Source organism: Temnothorax nylanderi, unplaced genomic scaffold, assembly GCF_030848795.1.
Source record: "Temnothorax nylanderi isolate EJ_2023f unplaced genomic scaffold, tnyl_v1.0 TNYL_tig0019_pilon, whole genome shotgun sequence".
NCBI classification, from domain to species: Eukaryota; Metazoa; Arthropoda; class Insecta; order Hymenoptera; family Formicidae; genus Temnothorax; species Temnothorax nylanderi.
The window spans coordinates 730,842-753,373 of NW_027249081.1; the positions used below are offsets into that span (position 1 = coordinate 730,842).

The 22,532-nt window shown below is 36.2% G+C and overlaps 1 protein-coding gene across 9 annotated transcripts in view; it reads right to left on the reverse strand.

The window, feature by feature from the left end:
* Positions 1 to 65: 65 nt before the first annotated feature.
* Fife (regulating synaptic membrane exocytosis protein fife) overlaps positions 66 to 22,532 on the reverse strand; it is a 165,887-nt gene continuing 143,420 nt past the window's right edge. For 3 of the 9 annotated variants that reach the window (XM_071699685.1, XM_071699687.1, XM_071699686.1), the window contains 8 exons: positions 20,761 to 20,939; positions 20,242 to 20,457; positions 19,417 to 19,745; positions 18,033 to 18,218; positions 10,845 to 10,932; positions 10,524 to 10,606; positions 10,089 to 10,196; positions 66 to 9,449 (listed from right to left, as the gene is read on the reverse strand). In XM_071699685.1, the coding sequence (XP_071555786.1) occupies positions 9,139 to 9,449; positions 10,089 to 10,196; positions 10,524 to 10,606; positions 10,845 to 10,932; positions 18,033 to 18,218; positions 19,417 to 19,745; positions 20,242 to 20,457; positions 20,761 to 20,939 (1,500 nt within the window). In that variant the 3' untranslated portion in view covers positions 66 to 9,138. Of the gene's footprint in view, positions 9,450 to 10,088; positions 10,197 to 10,523; positions 10,607 to 10,844; positions 10,933 to 11,551; positions 16,852 to 17,572; positions 18,219 to 19,416; positions 19,746 to 20,241; positions 20,458 to 20,760; positions 20,940 to 22,532 lie in introns of those variants that run through there. The other 6 variants (XR_011717470.1, XM_071699690.1, XM_071699691.1 and 3 more) reach the window with 6 other exon arrangements.

Here is a 22,532-nt window from a genome sequence, read left to right on the forward strand (position 1 = left end):
CCAAGAACGTTCCAAACTTTAACTATACATATTTCTTCTTACATAGAGGTAATGAAGATAAATGATTACGTCGACAAAAATATTATTTATTATTTCGGTGTGTGTGCTTTACATGCGAACAAAACATGTCTCTGATAATTACAGGAACGAACAGCAATTCAATCTCGCTTTTTTTACATCATCAATTATCTAACGTTTGTTTTAAATATGCAGCATTTCTTTCGCACATAATGTGTGTGTGTGTGTGTGTGTCGCGCGCGTACTGCACGTGTGTGGTTGGAAAAGAAGTCAATGTAAAATGGAAGAGGTTTACATAAATCCACAAATTTCTCAAGAAAAAGTACATGAATGAAGAACTCAAAAGACTTACATAGACTTACATAGACGCACACTTACACACACGCGCGTATTATGCATACTACAAATCAGTCATTCTTCAAATTCGTCGTCGCCATTAGATCTGGTCGTTCTATTTGCATTTTTTTTACATCTCAAGCGCATCTCTGGAGTAAAAACGTATTCAGATTTTGGGTGGGGAAGGAAGAAAGAGACAAATGTATGAGCAATTAAAATCGCCCAAGTTTGAGCAGGCCTAAATCGCCGCTTCGCAAATAAATAACTACAGGATATTTCCGCATGTGTTAAACTTGTTACACAAAAAATATTCAAGCTTTTCGTTTCCAGCAAGAAATTTTATCTTCAATCCTGTATGCCTGCGTACGCAACTGTATTTCATTAGTATCATTCGATATATGAATACTGATGTCCAACACATAAAAGCGAGGAGTAACTTATTAAATTTTTATGTTAAATAAGAAACAATGGCGCAATCAAAATTCATAGGGAGACAAATTCACATGTAAAAAATTTGCGACTCACAAATCGTCGACGAAATTTTAACGAGAGAAAAATAGAAACCAACTATGATTTCTTCTTCTTTTTGTTCTTTCATGTAACAGATGTTTCGCATAAACGGATAAAGCAACTGTGTACATTCTGTTAATCTGGCAATCCTTATCTTTATTATAATATCATTTCATATCATCTTTTCTTGCGTCATTCTTAACACAGTAGTCGATTTTAATTTTCGAAAAATTAATTCTGAAATACGAAGCATAACGCGCTAACGTTATTAATAATCTATCTATTGTGCTAATTTAATCGCTGGCTGATCGAAACTACTTTAATCTTGCAAGATATATATGATGGTCCTTCCTGTACTTTCTCAAGAAAAATATTACATACAATGTTGTACTATAACACTCTCTCGCTCTTCCGACATATCGAAAAATACGACTTTCTCCCCCACTGAAGAAGTTAATAATAATGTCTATTCTAATTGCTATATTATTATTTAGTTATATTTCCTCCTTTTCTTTATTATTCTTCCCTTATTCTTATTCTATTTGCCATCGATTCACGATTAGAAATCATTAATGTTACCGAATGTGTGCAATGATGCTCATTGTCAGTGTTTCACCATTTTTTTCACAGTGGATATATTAAATACAAAACATGTATACGTGTTCTACAACAAAATAAGATTGTTAGATAGGCATGATAAACATTGTAAAGTCCTACTAATATCTTTAACATATCCTTAAATAGAACATTCTACTTTTTGTTTATCTTTTTGTTTACAGAACTTTCCTCGTAGAAAAAATTGTAGAAATCATATTAATCATATTACTTTTATGACTTTTTTTCAACGATGTAAATGAGGAGAGAGAGACTCAATTTACTCGTTAATGATAATTAATTAAAATTTAAGTAAGTTTATGAATTATTAAGAAAAACATTGATTCATCGATTATGAGAAACTTCTGAGACGATATTATTCTTTTATTTTACATTAGAAATTTAGAAACTGGGAATATTACTTCATCAAGACTTGTTCTCGGACATTTCATAATTACTACCTTTTATGATTACTACCTACCTACTTCTAAAAATAAAGTTCTTAAGCAATATTAATTAAAATATTGTGTTCATTTCAAGTATCATGTTCGAGCTCTCGTATCCTTTATAAAATGAAAATTTCAGTAAATATAGATTTATGTGTATGCATGTATTACATCGAGATTAAATTTCATTCGGCTCAGGAATTTCCTCGCATTATCGACCAATGAATGTTTAATCAGTTAGCATAATCACTAATCACTTCGTAATCTCTAATCGCCACAAAACCAATAGAAAGTAAATTATACCGCAGTTCGCTTAACCACTAATTATCCATACTCATGACCCGCAATTCTATCACATTCTGTGACGCTAATCCACATACGTGACGATCAACATTCAACATGCAGGGAACATCACATTGAGTTTGATATATGTGTGACAACATATCGTACCTACATCTCTTAGCTACGTTAAGGGTGTCTTTCCCGCGTTGTCGCGCTTTTCGTTGCAAACCACCACTTTCGTGAAAAGTGTGCACGAGCGCGGAGCGATCACGCGCGATCGCTCATAAAAATTATAGGAATTTTAATCTCTAATAATTCTAATGAAAACAAAACCGGAAGAATCGTCGACACATTTGCCCTTTTTATACAAGAGACTTTACAAGGCCATAGCATATTTGTTGTATTTACGCTGATATTCTTCAGTGCTTCCCGACACGTTGTCAGCCATTTATTACATTCAAACAGAGATGTTAGAGATTTAATTAATAAAAGTAATGTTAGAAGATATAGTTGCCATTTAAAATTATTAAATACGTATAATTTATAATTACAAAGTGATTGTACTAAATATATACGATATTAATTGTAAATATGGATATGGATTCTTCAATACTAATTCTCTTATTTCAAAAAATGAATCTAAATAAAGTAATAAGGTTTTTTTTATAGTAATTTTCGTTTAAGAGTAAGCAGATATCAACAATTTCTATAAGTGCAGTATATGTACTCACTACTTTATGTAGTCACTACGCAAAAAGGTGAGGTTTTATAAATAAAATTTTTGTATAAATTTCTAAACTTTTGACTGCACACAATACGTGTCACGATCGAAGGAAATCAGCTTACTGTACACCAGCGAAACGTTTTCTAGCTGCCATCTCTATGGCTGATGAGAAAATGGCAGAATTTCTTAACGTGTCTAAGTTTATAAATTCTAATTTCCCAAGTACCTACAGTCACTAACGACAGCGATATATTAGAAAGACGAAATTCGGAGAATATTGGGAGAAACAGTTCGATTGCTTTAGTATATGGAGTCTCGAATTATATCTCGAGCGAAACGGTATCATAGAACGTGAGAAGAAGTCGATTAGTAGAGACCAAGAGCTTTCTGCTAATCGAAGAGGGTATTATTCTTCTTTACGATAAATCGCTCTAGTCAAATTTAATTTAATTTAATTTTTGCAGGCTAAGTATCGCTAAACACATTTAACTACCAGTCCCTATAATTGTTCTGCGGCCGAAATTATTTGGGTCCCGAATGATTATTGTAACTCGTTTAAAATCTTTTTACGTACTTATTCCGTTTTTCGCCTTTCTCCTCTCCTCTCGAAGTCACTCGCTTCGTTTTAATTACACATCTTACAAATCACCAGTTTAACGGCTAGTACTTACAGATGTAATGTATATGTAACAATTAATCGCGCATCTACGAGGATCAAGCGTTTCCTTTCGCGACTCGTTCAAATGTGGTTTTAGGCCGTTCGAATATGATTTGAGCACTTCCTGTTGAGAAACGGAGATCGCGATCATCATTATCGCCCGATCGCTTAAATTCCGGCGAGACATCCTTTCCCGCGAAATGTGGCGAAATATAATCGAACAAGTGACGAAAATCATAACGTCCATGATAGTGAACGTCATAATTAGACCGAAATGAAAAACGAAAAAGGAAAAAGAATTACAATGGCTAGTTTCTTCGTTCTTCTCGCACAGCGTTTCGTCACGAAGTAAAATGATAACAAATCGATCGTGTGCTCATGTAATAATCTTTCGACAAGTTTTTAGTACCAATAATACAGCGTTACTTAAGGAATTAAGCAAAGGAGTGGATACAAGATCGATTTCAATCGCCGAAACGCCGATACGAGCACGCTGCCCGCTACGCAGACGAGAGAACTTGCTATTGTTGTTTGATCCACGTAAAGACACGCGCGCACTTCCGTGAGATTGTCCCTGACACTTACAATTAGACGTTAGAACGAGTACAACACAGATATGTAAGAGAAGAGGCCGTAACTCTTAATTAACAGCGTTCTCAACGAGGTGACCGATCGCGCCAATATCCATCCCGTCGCGAGAGGAAGGAAACCTACTTCCTTCAACGTTCATCGATAATTTTCTGAGGAATGTTTCTATATCTGCGACTGATTGACCTGATAATTTACTATTGTATATGCCGAATGTACAATTACGCAGTAAATTAGCGATGTGTGTGCACTCGTCTCTAGGAATATTTTACACACGGCTCGCAGTATATATTATAGTATATGAGTTGTAATAAGTACGCGAGACACACACATATTATCTTCTATCCATAGCGTAAGTTTTGGATCAATAGTTTCGATTGTCAAAATTGATACAACGTATTTGCGTGCACGTGCGTATTTGTTTGTCCGTTTATCTGTTTGTCTGTCCGCGTCTGTCTATGTGTGTGCTTCGTGTGTATATATGTATGTTCGTCATAATTAGACGTGAGACAATAGCGAAACAGACTCAAGTCATGCTCTACGTTAAGATGCCTAGCGTTCTGTATCGTAGAAAAGTCGTAGTTGCTCTCTATCCGAGCGAATGTCATGTGTCTAGATTTTACTGTAAGGTAAGGATTTTACTGTAAGCTCGAACTTCGTCGAAAACTAGACCGCTACAAGATTTTTAGAAACGCGTGAGAAATGAGCGAAGCAAAGCGCGGTTCGAATACGGACAATTTAACCCTTTGTTCTCAGAGTCTTATAAACATATAATTAACGTATAAACATCAATATAATATAATTGTACATTTATATACCTCCATTGAATTACATTCAATTTTATTCATATTTATGTTTAAGTGTATATAAATAAATATAATATAATTTGCATGATAAATGTAATAACAAGATACTAAATTTAAAAAAATATATAAAGTAAAAGAAAGTTTAATTATAGAAAGTTAGTATTAGTTTAATAAAGAATTATGAAGAACATCTTTAAACACAAACAATGATGCAGACCTCATCCAATAAATTAATGATAAAATAATAATTTAAAGAACAAGAGATTAATTTGTCATTTGTAATTTCACTAGTAAAGATTAAATCACTGACAGTGTGATTTAAAACTAATGCCGTTACGAAATATAAATTCTCGTCTCGAGCTCTAATAAGTATTAATTTATCTAGAATAGTCAAGAAGAGAACAAGCAGCAGCGATAGTGATAACAATAACAATAATCGGGATCGATAACGATAGCTAACGATCGTAATAGTTATTAGGTCACTTCGAAGGCTAATAGAAAACTTGTTTAGAATGCGCTCAACTACTTACAAAGGAGAGAAGTCCTCCATCTAGAATATATGTAGATGATTGCATTCGTACGAGAAGATTGTCCATGCGATCTTCATATGAGGAAACTTTCGATGAAATGCATTTGTTCGAATTAATTCCTGATGATTTTTCGTCAAAAGTTTCGCCGATTTCCTTTACCTTCGCTACAAATATATCTCTTTCGCTTGTACTTTCTATTTACGTCGTTTGTAAGATCATATTTGGAATTTATTTCTTTAACATGACTCGTATAACTTATCGTTCGTGAGAAAAAAATGAATTAATAGTTGGAAATTTAATTGCATTACAAGCTGCGTGTTAATTGAAATATTATCGACTTTGACGAATGCCTAGAAATAAAATATAGATGTGAGATTATATGTCGTAATGCGTAATTTGTTTTACAGCAAAGTTCGAATCTGTGTCGTTCAATACTCATGAGATCGGATATGTCTCTAGGCCGATTATATTCGTGAAACGTTATTTTTTCTACGATATATCTGACGTAGCCTTCGCAAAGGCACAATCGTCTCGTTTATGAGTTTTGCGAGGCGTGTCGCTGGCGTTCGAGGCGAGGAGACTGATGTAGCGATTATATCGACAAAAGATGTGTGGACAGCACAACCGTTAATTAAAGTGTCTTTTTTTTTCTTCTTTTTTTCGGGCCAGGCTCTCCCGCTCTGTGTGTTTTAAGTAAAAAATTACTTTCTTGATGCTTGGGCGCTCGCGATTCCGCCTGCGCGTCTTTTCGATCAAAAGTCTGCCGTTTACAGATTGCAAAGGAATTCTCAAAGGAATTGCAAGATTTGTCCTAACTATTGGATCTTAAAGATCCGAAGTTAATAATAAATAAGTAAAAGTTTACGTAAAGAAAAGAGAATCAGAGCCTGATATTTTACGGAGGTCCAATATTTACAAAAAGGTGGAATTAACGGAGACGTAGTAATATAAGAACTGCACATGTATATCGTCATTAAGTATTTCGTCTTAGGACTTGCGAAAATAAATTTTCGATTAAACTTTCGTTGACAACCCTTAAACATCTACATCGTTAACACCGAGTTTTAATGATATGGGACAGTGACATCGTATTTATCCTTAATCGTATCATTTAAACACATGTACATTTTTGATTATCCTTCGTTACAGTTTCCCCGCGGATCGTAATAATATATAGTATATTTATATAGGGTATGCATGTGTATATACCACATCCCGGATCGATATCGACGCCGTAAGCTTCACGTTATACCACGTTATACACATACACCACATCACTTAAGTACCGCCGCGTGTTCCATCGTCTGTGCACGCGTCACACTCAATATATAATAATAAATTTGTGACTTCAACTTCGTTTTACCGCGGGACTCATGGATCATATCGTGAGAATGCTGCCTGATCATTAATTAATTCTGTTTTACGATATTATCACGTTTATTACCTATCACTAATTACTCGGGCGGGGTAAGCGCAATAATTCTGGACAATCCATTATGTCCCTAATCTCGTCGCGGGACATTGTAGGACTTAAACATTCACATTAACGCGTCCCGAGAATCATCCCGTAAATTATCCCGAAGCGATAGATTAAGCTCGTGTTGGAATTTTCGCCGTATACCTCTTCCCTCGTCATCTCTGCCAATTTTTTCCTCTTTTCTTTTTTTTCCATAGCCAATCAAACTGCTCGAGATTGCTTCGTGGGATCATGGTGATCTTCGAGACGCTACGCAAAACGGGACGTCAGCGTTACATCTGAGAAACGTCGAAGAAATCCGCCTGTCCGTCCCGTCTAATCAGTCTACGAGCTACAAAAATTGTGCGACTTCTAAAACACCGAGTTTGGTTGGGTATTATTCAAGTTGGCCGCGAAGTTATCTTCGGGAACTCATCCGCTTGTCTCGCCACCGCCTCAACCTCTTTTTATATCATCGGCTCGGCCAGCGAGCCTTGAAACGATTGTCTACCATTTAATAGTTAAAGCATTAAATAGTTACGCCGATCGAGGCATTTCACTCGATTCGGCTGTTTTCTATTTTCCTATAGTCATCACTTTTTTGGAACGTTCTGTATATTAAAAAAATTCTGAATTTCTATAAATTTGAGATTATTTTGTAATACAGTTTATGTCGATATAATATTTGTGAAAATTAACGTTTATATATGTCTAATGTAAGAGAACAACAGAAGACAACACAATTCAGAACTACATGTCGATCATTAAAGCAGAATGAAGAGATTGTAATCGTTTACTATATTATTGCAAACTTCTGTTTTGCATTCCAAATCGAATATTTCCGTAAAAGAGAAACGCGAATCCTGAAAACGCCTCGTCGACGTAAGAAGATCAAACAGGCTCTATATCCCCGTTGACCTTTAAGTATCGATATTTGAATTAGTACGTGCGAAATTCGATCGAATCACTGACTGGATCAACCAGATGAGACCGCCGTCGGCGGCAGATGTCGATCGAGCTTCGCTTCGCACAGTCGATATTATATTTGTTTTGGGAAAAGTGGACCCTTATCATTTCATCAGGATACATGGCTGCCTTCCACTCGCCTCTGTAGTTACTCGTCGAAAAATAAACTTTTCGTACCTTTTCTTCCTTTGTCCCTGCCGCTTCGTGCGAACAAGACTTGCACAGGTACACCTTTATTGCTAAAATCACTGCGAGTACCGACAAAACACTCACAGATATCGAAAGGCGTTAATCGAAGGAACTCGGTTCTCTTGAATCTATTTACCTCTTCGCCAAGTTTAAAATGCGACGACGCTGACGCTGACATCGTCCGACAAGCGTAAGTTCAATGGAAGCATTGTTATGTCTTTACAATTTTTTAAGTTGATTGTCTTCTCGAACAATTGTATAAACCATCTGAAGTTGATTGTCTTCCGGTTTTTATGCTATGCATGATTACCGATCTTTTTCAATTAATTAAGTTTGTCATACAACACGTATGATCGATCCATGTTACAGATTGATCTTATTATTTTTGAAAATCGCTTTTTTTTACATTGCGATGAGCAATCTGAAGTTCTTATGCGACATTTGTTTTAACTTTATATTTATGTTAGAAAACAAAAGATAAAAACTTTTATTATAATATTTTAATAATATCCAATTTTCTTCTAGAAATACATATTTCTTCTATCATATGTAAATGTCAATAAATAATCAAACATTTAACTGACAGATGTGTTCATTACTTTTTTGTTTGCATTTTTAATTAATTAACGATTATAAATTACATTAATCGACTTAATACCAGCAAATTATGAGTGTCGATTAATTAATAAAAGTATTTTTCTATCTGAATACATCCGCATGCTATTGTGATTAATTATAATTGAAAAGTGTCGCAGCAACATAGAAAGACTGAAACTTCGTCGATGCGAACTTCATTTGCCTTTTGGGACAACGTAAGCCTCGTCGCTACACTCAAGTACTTGTAATAATAAAGAGTGCCGTTGTCTCGCGAAGATCGAGATCGCGTTGTATTCGAACTAGCCGACATTGCCACGTGATCAGCCACGATTTCCATCAAGAGATGATCTTGACGACGGACTCGCCCTCGTCCTTGAGCAAAAGGCTCAATCTGAGGTCGAGCTCGCCGGCCTCGATGGCCCACTTTTCCCTTAACCATCATGGCGAGTCCGCGTTGTGCGTGCCGAGGGTGTGGATCGGGAAGAGCGGATACCAGTCGAAGATAAATTCCTTGGGCGGCAGCAGATCGAGATCCACTTCGGCGCCGCCCAGGCCCTGGTTGCTCTCGAAGCCCTGCTTCTTCTCCCACAGCATCACCAGCAAGTTCCTGCTCTGATTGGTGTCGCTGCGTCCGTATTTCAGCGTCTGCCGATACTGCGGAGTCTTCGAATGTCGCACCACGCGAGTCTTGCGCTTCTGCAACCACTTGTCGCCGTCTCGCTCGCGCAAGTACGTCTTCACGTAAGTATCTACGGGATAAGGATAAAAATTTCGCTGTCAATATTCGGGAAAATGATCTTAAAATCTGACACTTTCGGCGTATCTGCGAGTGGAAAGAATTTTCTTCTCTTGCGATTTTCCAATTATGATCAATGAAGATGTAGATCAGACTCGAGATCAAAGGCACATTCGGCTTTTTTTAAATATAAAAATAGAAACAGTTAAAGATCTCTGAAGGAGGAAACAAAAGGTGTATTATTCTACTATAACTAAAATATTAAAAAACTGATCTAACAGCTCTTAGTTATCTTTAAAATATTTATAAAAACGTTACACGTCAATTTGACTACAGTTTCGACCTTAATAAACCTTAACAAGTTAGCGGATGTAGGTCGTTGCCATTAACCGGGCGCGTTGAACGCTCGCTCGGAAATTTGTTTCTAAACGCTAAAGTAATGCATGAATAATCAAGACCTGAACACCCGCACGCTGTAAAAATAGCGGCTGCGAAATTAACGCCCGCGCGAGGATAGATAGCCGGGAGGATCTCAAAGGTACTACGTTGCGAGAATTTTATAGTAACTGCAAACAGGAACGAATAACTCGAATGGGGGGAGGGGGGGGGGAATTAACAGCGGCAAAGAGAAAAGGCACGCTCCTCAAATTACCTGGCTCCTCTTTCTCGTCGGGACAAATATCCCTCGCGCAGATAACTTCGACCTCGAGAGTTCCCTTGCACATGTAGAAGCCCAGCTGTACTTCGCCGTTCTGTGTTCCTGCAATGTTTGCGATCGCAATCAAATGGATACGGAAGTATCGAAAAATTTTAATAAGAAAACTAATAAGATAAAATAAAGATTGATAGACATTTCAAGATTTAATGAGTTAAAAAATAAACGCGATTTCAGCTTTGTCATTTATCAATTTGAGTAAAATTATCTCAATCAGAGGTAGGTAATATTTTTATAAGGAAGAACTCTTTTTCGAGTCAGTCGAAATTATATTTTAGACAGAACTAAGAAAAAATATAGTATTTACAAAAATAAATAACTTAATCTTGAGGGAACTGAAGGGGGGGGGGGGTGATATAATGGATATTTTACCACTGATTATTTTGTATCCTTTCGGCAGCAACTGTCCGCGACCCAGTTTCAGATCGACGCCATTTTCATTTCTCGCTGACTGACTGAAATAACAAAAGTTATGCCATAGAAATTCAATTACGTTTAATTTAATGAATATCAACTTAGGATGTGATTCAGAATTTCCATCCGCTCTTCTACCGTTGCATGTACGATAACTAAAATATCAACGACGCGATGATGTAAAGCGTAACTGATGAATTGATAATAGACATTGAAAATGTGAGTAGAACAGAGTGATTGATACACTTTAACTTTTGTCACAAAAGATGGATCGCGTACCTCCATTTCTCGTCTTCGTCGGATTCGCTATTTCGATCGTAAAATCTCTCAGGAATCTCCTTGACGCTGTCTTTGCGCTCACCCCGCCCTACGAGTTGAAAAATATCTTTTTACATTATTGATCACATCGGACCGGCTGCAAACTGTATGGCGTTGCACGAGCAAGCAGAAATCTACAATATTTTATCAAGGTATTACTCTTATTCATTGAATGACAATACTCATCATGAAAATTCATAAATATTGTCACGATTGACATTTCTGGATTTGGGCGATTTTCTACGTGCATATTTCCATACAGATTGCAGTTAAGTAGTTTTATTAAATAAAACAATTTACACCTGCCAATCAGAAGAGTCAGTTCTACGGGCTTGTAATTTCAAACTCAGTTTTTGTATGCAACACATCTCTCACAGAAGCTTCCTACTGAACAATACGACAGTTGCAAAGCATCTTCGGTCGTGTGAATTTCAAAATGATTCCAACAATCTATATTCTATCGTTAACGTAATTAAGTTTCTAAAACTGTTTATTAAAATTTGCTTCAAACATCCGTGATATTATGTCGTCTTATTTAAGTGGCACTTCAAATAAGCGATTCTGAAGATATTAGATAACTCTTTTTCTGGACAGAAGAGCCTCTATGAAAAATATTTGATGCTAAAGGAGGGTAAATTGTTCATCGATCTCAGCAATCAAGATCAGTCTAAAGCTATTATTCGTATATTGTATAATACTATAATGTACTGTATATATGTAATTTTTATAATAGAAAATAAATTAAGTACATCATATATATCACTGTTTTACAATAATGTCGATTTTTAAATCGCCGATAACGCCTACTTTATTGTACAAGAATATGCAGTGAGGATTTCTATGCAAGCAAATTCGATCGACGCCAATGGAGCTACTAGCCGAATCATGAAATTCAACGACCGAAACTTCCTGAATTAGGTAGATGTATGTAATAAATTCCAAACGCGTTTTCTACATAGAAGTAAGATACAAACTTCGGCTCCAAAGTACCAATGATAGCAGGGAGTTTCAACTCTACGAAGAGGGAAGTTCGGTCTCGCTAGCTGTAATAAGATAATTAGAAGCTCGGAGAGCTAATAGAGTTCGTCCTTGTTCTATTGTTAACATATTCTTCTTCAAGTTCTCATTATGATTCTTACATTTATACTTGCCCATATATTTATTCTAAGACACACATATCACTCTAATTTGAGCAAACGCTTTTTGTCAAAATTACAAATTTATAGATAAATTAAACATATGGATTTTCATCTAAATTTATATTTTCTACCGATTTGTTTGTAGTTTTCCTGCTATAAGAAAAGATATTAGGATTGCTTACCCTATATATTTTTCTCATTTATTTCTACAAGCATTATTGTATGTACATATCCCGAATTTATATATCTTTTACTTCTAATTCTTATATTAAAAAATTCGATCGAAATATGTCATTTCATCCATACATCATATTTGTACATTAACATTATCATTTCATACAAATGTTAATAAAATATTTTTGTATATAATATAAAAATATTCTTTGGTGCAATATATAAAAACTAGATGTCATAAAGTAGAAAATTTTAAATATATGTATAGGTAAGAATAATTAATCAAATACATTTGTTAAAAGTTAAAGAGAAAAAAGATTAAGAACAATTTCGGAACTAGCAGACATAGTATAAAGAAAGAATCGGTAGAAAGATGTCGTATAGTCAGTATAGAGACAGTGTCAGATAAGTCAATCACACTAATAAAATGCTACTTGTCAGATGTTCGTGTCAATATAGAGCTAAAGACGTGCGACGATACGACGATGGCATTCGACTTCTCTTACCTAAGATCACGATTGTAGATAGCAACAGTGGTAGCAGTAAGTGGCTAGCGTTCAAATTATCTATAAATGCTAATAGTGCGCTCAAGCAAATATTCCAAAGCGTTACTCGCTTCAATTGCTAAAAAATTTAGGAGAGAGAAGCAAAAAGGAAGTCGTGAAGGTTTTGCAGTAAGGAACGTGGATAAGGTATTTTGTATACTACTCACCTGTCTGCAGATGACTCGAAAAATTGCACTACTTCCGCAATGTATTGTTAGTTAAATAAATAACGTTTGCATGAGCAAACGTGTATGGATACATGTATATGTGTATATGTGCTTGTAAAATTTAATCACCTATCCATCAATTATGAAAGTTATACGTGAAGTTGTTAACGTTACAATAACTAAAGATGTAAAGACTGATGTGCGCGTGTATTTTCTGAAACTATTAGGATATAATGGATATATTAATAAAGTTATAATTGCTAATCAAACTGAATTCACTACTTAAGAAATTTTAATTGTTAACAAAGTCAAATAAAATAATAAAAGCAATCTCAGGAAAAATGTTACATTTATTATTTTTAAGTAGTTATCTCGATCAAATTTACAGAAGATATAATCTTTGGAAAAGAGAAAAAAAGAGATAAAGTTAATTATAGAAGATAGCAAGGAATTAATGTACTAACTCCTTGGCGTTTAGAATGATTAACTAGACTAATAAATGAGAGCAGAAGATGAAATGGAGTACGATTAACGCAAGCAGGAAATTAATGATATACCGAGAAGTTGCAAAACTGACAGAAGTATAATTAATCTCGTTGTAAAAAATTATATCACGATGGGATCACGAAAGAGACGCGTGCAAGGATGAAAGAAAATATTCCGCGGGTGGAGTTCGCCAACATGTTATCCCTTTTTTGTCTTATGATAAATAACATTTTGTACGTCTTTGAAAAGTACAACGTGTATCGGGGGAAAGACAAATTAATAGCACATGCACGCAAAGGGAGAGAAGAAATAAAATTGCAAGAAAAGCGACACGTGAGAGATATTAGAACGGTATTCTTTGTATATTGATATATCTATTTCTTTTTCATATTATTGATTACGTCATTGATTAGTAAAAAAAGAGAACAGGATAAAACAATGGAAGAAAGTAAATATGGAAGATTACAGAGAGAAAAAGAAACCGTGAGCGTATGACACACACAGATAAATTGCTGTTGCAATTGTTATAAAAAATGCAATGTTGCAATGATTATAATATAAAGATATTTGTTGCCTATGTAAATTTTGCCTGGAGATCTCTTCTGTTGAAAATGTGTTATTGTAATTAATATTTTATAAAATTGATTGTATTAGTAAGAAATTATGAAAAAATAAAACATTGTGAAATAAAATAAAATATTCATTATACCTTCGAATAAAACGTGGTGTTGCTAATGGAATTAATGTTTGGCTATAGAATTGTTAATTTTTTTAATACTAAAATCGCGTAAAAATTACCTTTGTAAAAAGAAAAGAAAATGTTCATCAAATTGGAGCTGTAATCCGAGAATTCAATCAGACTTGGAAATTTTCGAATCTAAAATCCTGTTTCTACTTTTCGTTTATTTACACCCGAACTAATGGATATTCTGATATCAATTTTGCTACGTCTACGTTTGACGTATCAATAAATCTACTCCGTTCTTATTCTCTCTCCGTTGCAGAATAAATACTACGATACCGTTTGTTAAAAGGGGGGTTTTAATTAAAGAGGCAAAAATTGTTAGCGAGATTCTGCTCAAAGTACAGATAGACAGAGAGTGATAGAGGAAAAGAGCGATAGACAGTGAGCGATAGAGAAAGAGTGTGTCTTACCGGAAGCCCGTAACGTTGGTTGACAGTGCCTTGCGATTATTTATCGAGGTGGTGTGGAGTGCGGCAATGGGAAGGAGGCCGAGTTACCGGTCCTCGGAGACACAGGCTCGCACTGCCACACAGTAACTGTTGGGACTACGCACTCTGTTGTCGTTGTTGGTGGTCGATGGTGGTCGATTGGTTGGTTGGTTGGTTGATTGGTTGGTTGATTGGTTGGTTGGTTGGTTGGTTGATTGGTTGGTTGGTTGGTTGGTTGGTTGGTTGGTTGGTTGGTTGGTCGTGCGTGCGTGGCCCACGATTTGTCGTCGATAATCGGGGTGGTGACGATGGCCGATGGCGTTTCGACCGAGCGAACCGAGTGTTTCGCGATTCGAGTTGAGTACGAAGAGCGTTCAGAGTTTTGGCATTGGCGGACGGTGCCGACCGAGAAAGGATATCAAGATAATCAGCAATACAGTCAGTGAGGCGTCAAGTTCTAAGTGCACGCTGCGCTCGAGGCCGTGCACTTACGTGAACGAAGATATGCACATAGATGTTAACAGGAAGTCGGAGGGCGAGAAACTGATTAGGTGATTGCGATTCTTTTGATGACGTCGGGGACGCTTAATGATCGCTTCGATTATTAAGCGCAGCGACTTACTGTCAACGAGATGAACGGCCGCATAATTCGGCCGATTTTTGTGCGAAAGCGAGGAAACTGAGTAGGGATAATTGTGAGGAGTACTTTGACCCGTCGCGTTGAATTCATTCTTTTCACGTGCTCCAAAAACATCAGCCAGCTTCTTTCTCATGCACAATTTAAAGCCTGCTTCCTCGTAAATCTTCTACTATCTTCATTAGCCGTCAGCAGATAAAAATTGCGCTAATTCTGTGTTAAGTAAAGTTAATTCTACATCGCGGGGAAATGTGACTTTGTGAATTCTGTTTATGCCATATTATGTAATAAACGTTCTTTTCATACGTTTAATTAATACTTTAGCGGAATAAAATGTCAAATACAATATTGTGAAGATTATAGAAATTGGATACATTCAATATGCTAATATACAAAAAGCACCAATATTGTCATTAAATATTAACTGCTTCGATCATTATCTTTAATCGAAAAATTTTCATAATTATTAACGTATTATCACCGCAATCGACTTCGTACGTTCAGCACGTAGCAAAAGCCGCCAGCTAAAGCGACCGTTAAGCCTGAAAGATGAAGAAACGATAATCTTGCTGACAGAACGATCAGCAACGCATCATGGCACGCTTGGTGTCAATGCGGCAAACAACACTCGGAGGAGTGAATGAGAGGCTGAACAGCATAAGAACAAATAGAGATAGAAAGAAAGAGAGCAACAGAGAAAGAGCGCAAGATCGCGGCGCGTAAAGTCACACACGTGCGTGCAACGGTATACAGAAGCACAACAGCGAATTATGTTTTCTGCTATTGTGGCGAACGGCGGTGGCGGTGGCAGCGGCGGCGATGACACTGTTTCTCGCTTCGTAAAAGCCTGAGGTACAGCCGCACAGCGAGAGAGAGAAAGAGAGAGAGCAGGGGATTCGAGTCGTTACTGTCAGGCTGTGAGACGATACGAACAATCAGCAACAGGCAACAGCGGCGCGCAACAGCGATCGCAAAATACAGTTGAGCAGAGAGCGCACAGATCGTGATTGCGTTAACTTTTGCTGGTTTTGGTGGAGAACACATCGACCTCTTCGTGGAACGCAAGCAGAGCGAGAGACAGACACAAAGGCGGAATGAAACGTGGTGGCTTATGCTCGGTAAAACCACGTCGATTTACGAGCATTTCCGTCGACCGGGACGATGACTCCTCGAGACGAAAAAGCGGAGGATGATTGACGAACGAAGCTTGAAATTTTTCCGCAGATACAAGCGAGAATGTCGTACGATGGATTTGTTTTTAAGCTCCACGATGGACCCACGGCAGTGATCGAGACGCTTTTCTACTTTTTTTCTGACTCGATTCCATTCCGACGTCGACGAGTCAGTTCCGCGCAGCTAGACGAACCTGTGCGATGACTTTTTGGCGAGTGTTCGTTGGGGATTTGCAGTCTAATCCAGAAGCGAGGTAAACGCTGAATCAAGCATCGAGCGTATGAACGATGAGATAAGCGACGAGGCACAATTGAGGACGTAAAACAGAAGGCGAGGATCGAAGGCGGTCATCGTCATGGTCGACATTAGACACGAAAATCTATTATCGAGTCGATCGTATCCCGAAGTCTTGTCAAAATCCTTTCCAGGTCGGGCTACTCCCGCTTTGAATCCGTCCGATTTAGATTCCACAAACTGGGACAAAAATGGCTTTTGACAAAAACGAGTGAGAAATTCCTCCGTGTATTAAGATCGTTCGCTCGGTCAAACCGCGCGGGGTCGACAGGACGTGATAGTGCGAGTTAGATAAATAATAATTGCATCGACATCCGAGTACAAAAATGTTGGAAAATTGTTGGAAAAAGAAGGGTTTCTAATTCTACAAAAAAATCGTACGATGTGGTTAAACATATAGGTGAGGGCTACACTGAATATAAATTAGGGACGTGATTTAAAGTAAAAATTATATGTAATAAAAAGAATTGCAGATTATAATAATTTCAAAATATTTAAGAATTTAAAAAATACCTTTTTATGGCACACTGAAGTTGTACATCGAGATAATTATTACGAAAGTGTTCTGCTTTCTTCGTGTCATATGATAGTATATAAAGACGCAACAGTAAAAATAAGAAATGTTTTCAGAATTTTTTGCCAAACAGTTTTTACTTCAAAAATTTACATTTTATATATCGGTTAATTATATAGATTTACATATAAATGGGATCTTTTCTTAATAAAAAATATGATATTTAATCTTTTAATTAATTCTATTACTTAACAAGAATTTAAAAAAAAAATTTTTTTAATTCTTTAGTTTTTGGTTTTATGTGGAAACAAGCGGAATATTTTTTAGAAATCCTAGAATGGTGAGTTAGTGAAATATGATTTTCTACACAAAAATTGTTTTCTGAAAATTGAAATAAAAAATAGGGAGAAAAACAATATTAATAAAGAGAAAGAAACAGGCAAGTGATTCATGTAACGTACACACATAACGAATATGGTCGGACAATCACATGTGAGACGAACACACATGTGTACGAACACTCAGATACAATGCACACGCGCTCTCGCACACTTACATACATCTGGATGCACGAATTATGGTATGGCGTTTTATTAATGATTCTCTTAGTCGAGCCAGATAGTGACGGTGACCGTGATGGTCACCAACGAGACGTTAAACAACAGTAACGGTGACAAAATAGAGAAAGACCAGAAAAAGAGAAAAAGTGTATCACAAAATGCAGTAAAAATGGTCCGTGGAGGTGTGACGAATGGAGAGGTACAAAAGGCAAACAAACAGTCGGACGACGGACGAACGAACGAGCGAAATGATGGCCAAAAGAAGCGAGGAAAATGTTTATACTCACGGCTGCCGCGTTTCTTGTCGCCGGAGAGACTCATGGTCCTGCTGAGTTCGCCTTTGGTCGCCTTCAACGCTCGCAGACCCTCCAGGATCTCCTCGGGATCCCTCATCGGCCTGGTGAACGAGCTTCGCCGCCGATCGCGATTGTAATGCACTATAGCCGGCATGTCAGCTTCGCCCATGCTTCCACCTGGAACGAATTTAAATTAAGAGCAATTAGATACAATTACGAGAATCATATACATTAGTGATATTGAAGACTGATGACATTTTTCATTCGTATTTCGCGAAATAAAATTTAATTCTAATATAGATCGAAAGTTCACAATTGTCCGTACAATTATTAAATAGAATAAATAGATCATAAATTGTTACATATATGTATTTGTGATTTTCATTAGAGAAAAAAAATAATGTTACGATGTTGCCCTTTTGTTTTTTTAATGCTTCTTTGATGCCTGCTATTTTTCACTTCGCGGTGCATCGATTTCTGTTGTTTACAACGTTTACACGAGCATCTTCTAGCTGAAGTGACGTAATCGAATAGCGATAATCGAGGAAGCTGTTACTTAAGCGTGCCAAGTGCTCCCAAGCAGAGGTACTCGAGGCTACCCAACAATAGCATCACGGATAGTCCCACTCTATCGTTATATCATCTTTGAAAAGGAGACAGAAGAAGGGGCGAGTTCGCTTGAAAATGGCCAGCTTGCAACGAAAAGCGGAACACGGTTTACTGGGTCGAGTATCCGCGAACAATGTCGAAAATTTTGACGAAAACATCTTTCAAAAACTTGAAATTTCAAAATTTTTAACGTTCTAAGATTTTGTTTAATTTTTTTTGTACCGAATGCGTTATTTGGCAAATGTGTGCAAAATCGCTTGTAACACCAACTTAAAGATACATAAAAAAACGTTTATTATGGTGATTTACTATAACAAATATCATATCTGATGGATTTTAAGTTTAAATTTTACATTTACATTAAAAGAGATATTTGTCTATTTTTTCTTTACTTATTATATCTCTTAATTTTGCACAATAATTAGACACTAAGAATTATTAATTAAGAAAATTAAATAGAAAATTAAATATTGAATAGAATATTAAATAAGAATATTAAATAGAATGAAAATTTCCTTAAATTTCTCTGCGGAGAAGCTTGAATTTAATTCAAGATATCATTTCTTTGTAATTAAAATTTTATCTTTCCGATTACAATACTATTAAATGCTCTCGTAATTATAAGCCTCGCATTAATTTCTCTCGGCCAAGAGACTAATGGAAATTAGTTGAGGGAGATCCTTTTACTGACGCGTCGTTGCATTCCCGCCAGCAATTTCTCCGAAAGAGAAATTGGATCGTATCGAATCTTTTTCGTGACGCTCACGTTTGCTGTCGGTGCCGCCTTGACTCTGGAAGCTGCTCCTGCGGCTACCCGGCAGAGATCTGCTGTAATCCCGGTTGAGCTCGTAAGGCTCGACCTCGAGTTGCTCGGATTGGCTGGAACCGCGTCTGGAATTGGCGTGCCAGGCATGGTCCGGATGCAGGAAGCAGAACTCCGGGCTACCGCTGTCGCTCTGCGTATCGTCGCTGTAGCTACGATCCCGCAGCTCCTTCCTAAATAATCTCTGGGCGACCTCCATCGATACCGAGCCGCGCGGCGAGCAATACGGCGACTTGCCTGTTCGAAGCCCGCGTGGATCCTCCAGCCGATACCTGACATTTCATAGATTGCGATACTTCGACATATGAACGTTAACGAGATCTCAATTTTCGTATTGTTATTAATCATCGATTTGATTACAAAATTACGTTAATTAGTTTATGTATCTATTTATATTTATTATTTATGAAAAGTGAAGAGATTTCACATATTAATATTAATATTTGATACATTTATAGTGCAATGCACATATTAATATCACATATTAATATTTAATACATTTATAGTGCAACTGATAATATTTGACACATTAATATTTAATTTAATACATTTATAGTGCAATTGATAATAATTAATAACATTTAAAATACTAATTCTATTCAATTTATAACAATTTCTAAATATTATAGCAATTAAAGTTTAGCTGACTATAAAATTCATAGATTGTTTTACTGTTTTACAGTCAAGAACCGCGTGTCAAATGATCATTGCAGTTATCCAAACGCAAGAAGTGTTTCAATCTCTATCTGAAAAAAAAAATACACTTACCAAACTGCTCTATCATTTTCAAGTGCTCGCTGAACATCGACAGTGCATTCACCAAGGAACACATTATCGCCATCGGGACAGTAATCCCAGAGAGTCACCTCGATCGCACGTTCCATCAGGCTCTCGCCATCAACTCCAGTAAAGAACAATGTAGCGTTCCAGATAGGTTTCTGGGTCGGCTCAGCTACGATAGTTTTCAGCGGAGTTGCATCGCCGCTATAAAGGTCACGAGTGATTAATCAATCTTTCATTTTAAGCGTCGAAGCATAGAGTAAAGATAAGTGAAGAAAGAGAAATCAATTTGGCGAAGTTCTTGGAGAAACAATTAAACGCATTAATCGCGCTCACGCGGAACTATTGTGAAATATCAATCGATCTGTCATGTTCTAATTTTATCTAATTTATTATTTTTACTTTGCTTCGTATCGTACGTTTTATACGGTCAAGAATCGATTTCGCGGAGGACCAACGTGTCGGATACATTCAATCCAAGAATTTACGAGATGTCCATGGACTTACGATGGTGGAACAAGGATAAGCTTTGCGAAAGCCTCCGGCATGGTGCCGAATCCGGTGTCTTCTCGCGCACATAAGTCGTCGGCCATGAAAACCGAAACGACCAATTCTTTGCGTTCCGTCTCGTACGAAAACTGGATCTGTATGCGACCGGTCACCTGCCTCTCCTTCGCTATTTGTTCCTAAAAGATACGAAACCAATCTTAACATTTCTAGTGCATCGTAATCCGTAGGGTTGAAGATTTTTTAACCTGCTGGTGGAGATGAACGTTCCTTCATTTTCATAATTTAGATATAGTTCCCAAAATATAAAGCAAATAGTAATAAAACGTTGATATTACAGTGGAGAATTATTGAAAGCAGTTATTAATATACATATAATAAATATGGAAATTTAAAACAAAATTCATTAACCAATTTATAGGAATAATGATAAAACCGATAAAACTCGAAAATAAAAGTATCAACTTAAAGGTATCTAAACTCTCCGCCAGAATACATCGAACGATTTTTTAATGGAACCTTCGTGCTCCACTCGCGGTTGTTGAGGAGACCGAAGCGGAATTCATTTTGCATGCAGAAGCAGTTTCGCGGTGGAGTTTTGTTGAGAAGATAAAACGAAGGAAAAGAATGTGAGCAAACTAAGAGCAGTCCTCGAGGTTTAATTTTATTCGTGTCAAGACCCATTTCATGACGCAGACCATACAAGTAGCAACTATGGGTGTGTATAGTTGTGTGTGTGTGTGTGTGTACAGGGGTGTAATCCTAGAAAAGTACTGATCTGTTTCGCTCTTTTGTTTAATTTTTATTTAACTCTTTCAAACTAGTTATTCGGGCCAATGATTTTCTCTAATTAATCCTAATTTATAATGAATATTTCTAATCTTTAAATTGAGATAGAAATCTGATATTACAAACAATTCATTGGCTCTTTACAATATAGATAGGCTGACACAATTATAATTCCTTTATTATAGAGCTTATAAAGGATTTTGGATGTAAAGTTACAAAGATCTTTATCTTCGAATATCCTCGAAGAGTTAACAGAGAAATATCGTAAATCTTAAGATATTTAAAAGCTTGAAAATCCATAGTTTCTACAATTTTGAAACTTAGACATCTCCAAAGACAGAGATTCCTTATCCTTAGAGCTTTATATAAACTAGAATCTTTTAATCCTTACATCTACGGATTTTCGGATTTTAAATATATTCCGGATTTCACCAAATTATTTTGTTTTATTACAGAGAGACATAAAAAAAGAGACATTATATATCAATCATATAATTGATATTATATCATTAATATTATTTTAAGATTAACATTTATAATGTTTAATAATATATTTAATAATAATTTTATTATATTTCACTGCATTTATAATGTTTAATAATATTAATTAAATTTACCAATTAAATAACTTTATAATATTATAATATATGTGTAAAATTCATTTTTTATTATTAATGAGTAAGGATAAATTGTGTGTGCCTGAAAGAGTTAAAACGGGATAACTCTATTCCCTTATTAAAATATAAATTATTATTTGATATTTTTATCTTCGAAATAGCATTTGAGAAAACACATCATTGGATTACAACCCTGTACGTGCGATACAGTCAAGAAAAACGTTCGTTTGAAAGCAAGCTTTTGTTAATTTTCATTAATCTCTTTTTTTTTCGTCACGACCGACGATTTATATGTATTTATCCTCTAGGTCTTCTTCTCCTCTCCTTGTATTCTCTTCCGATGTTTCCACGACATCGCTTCACATA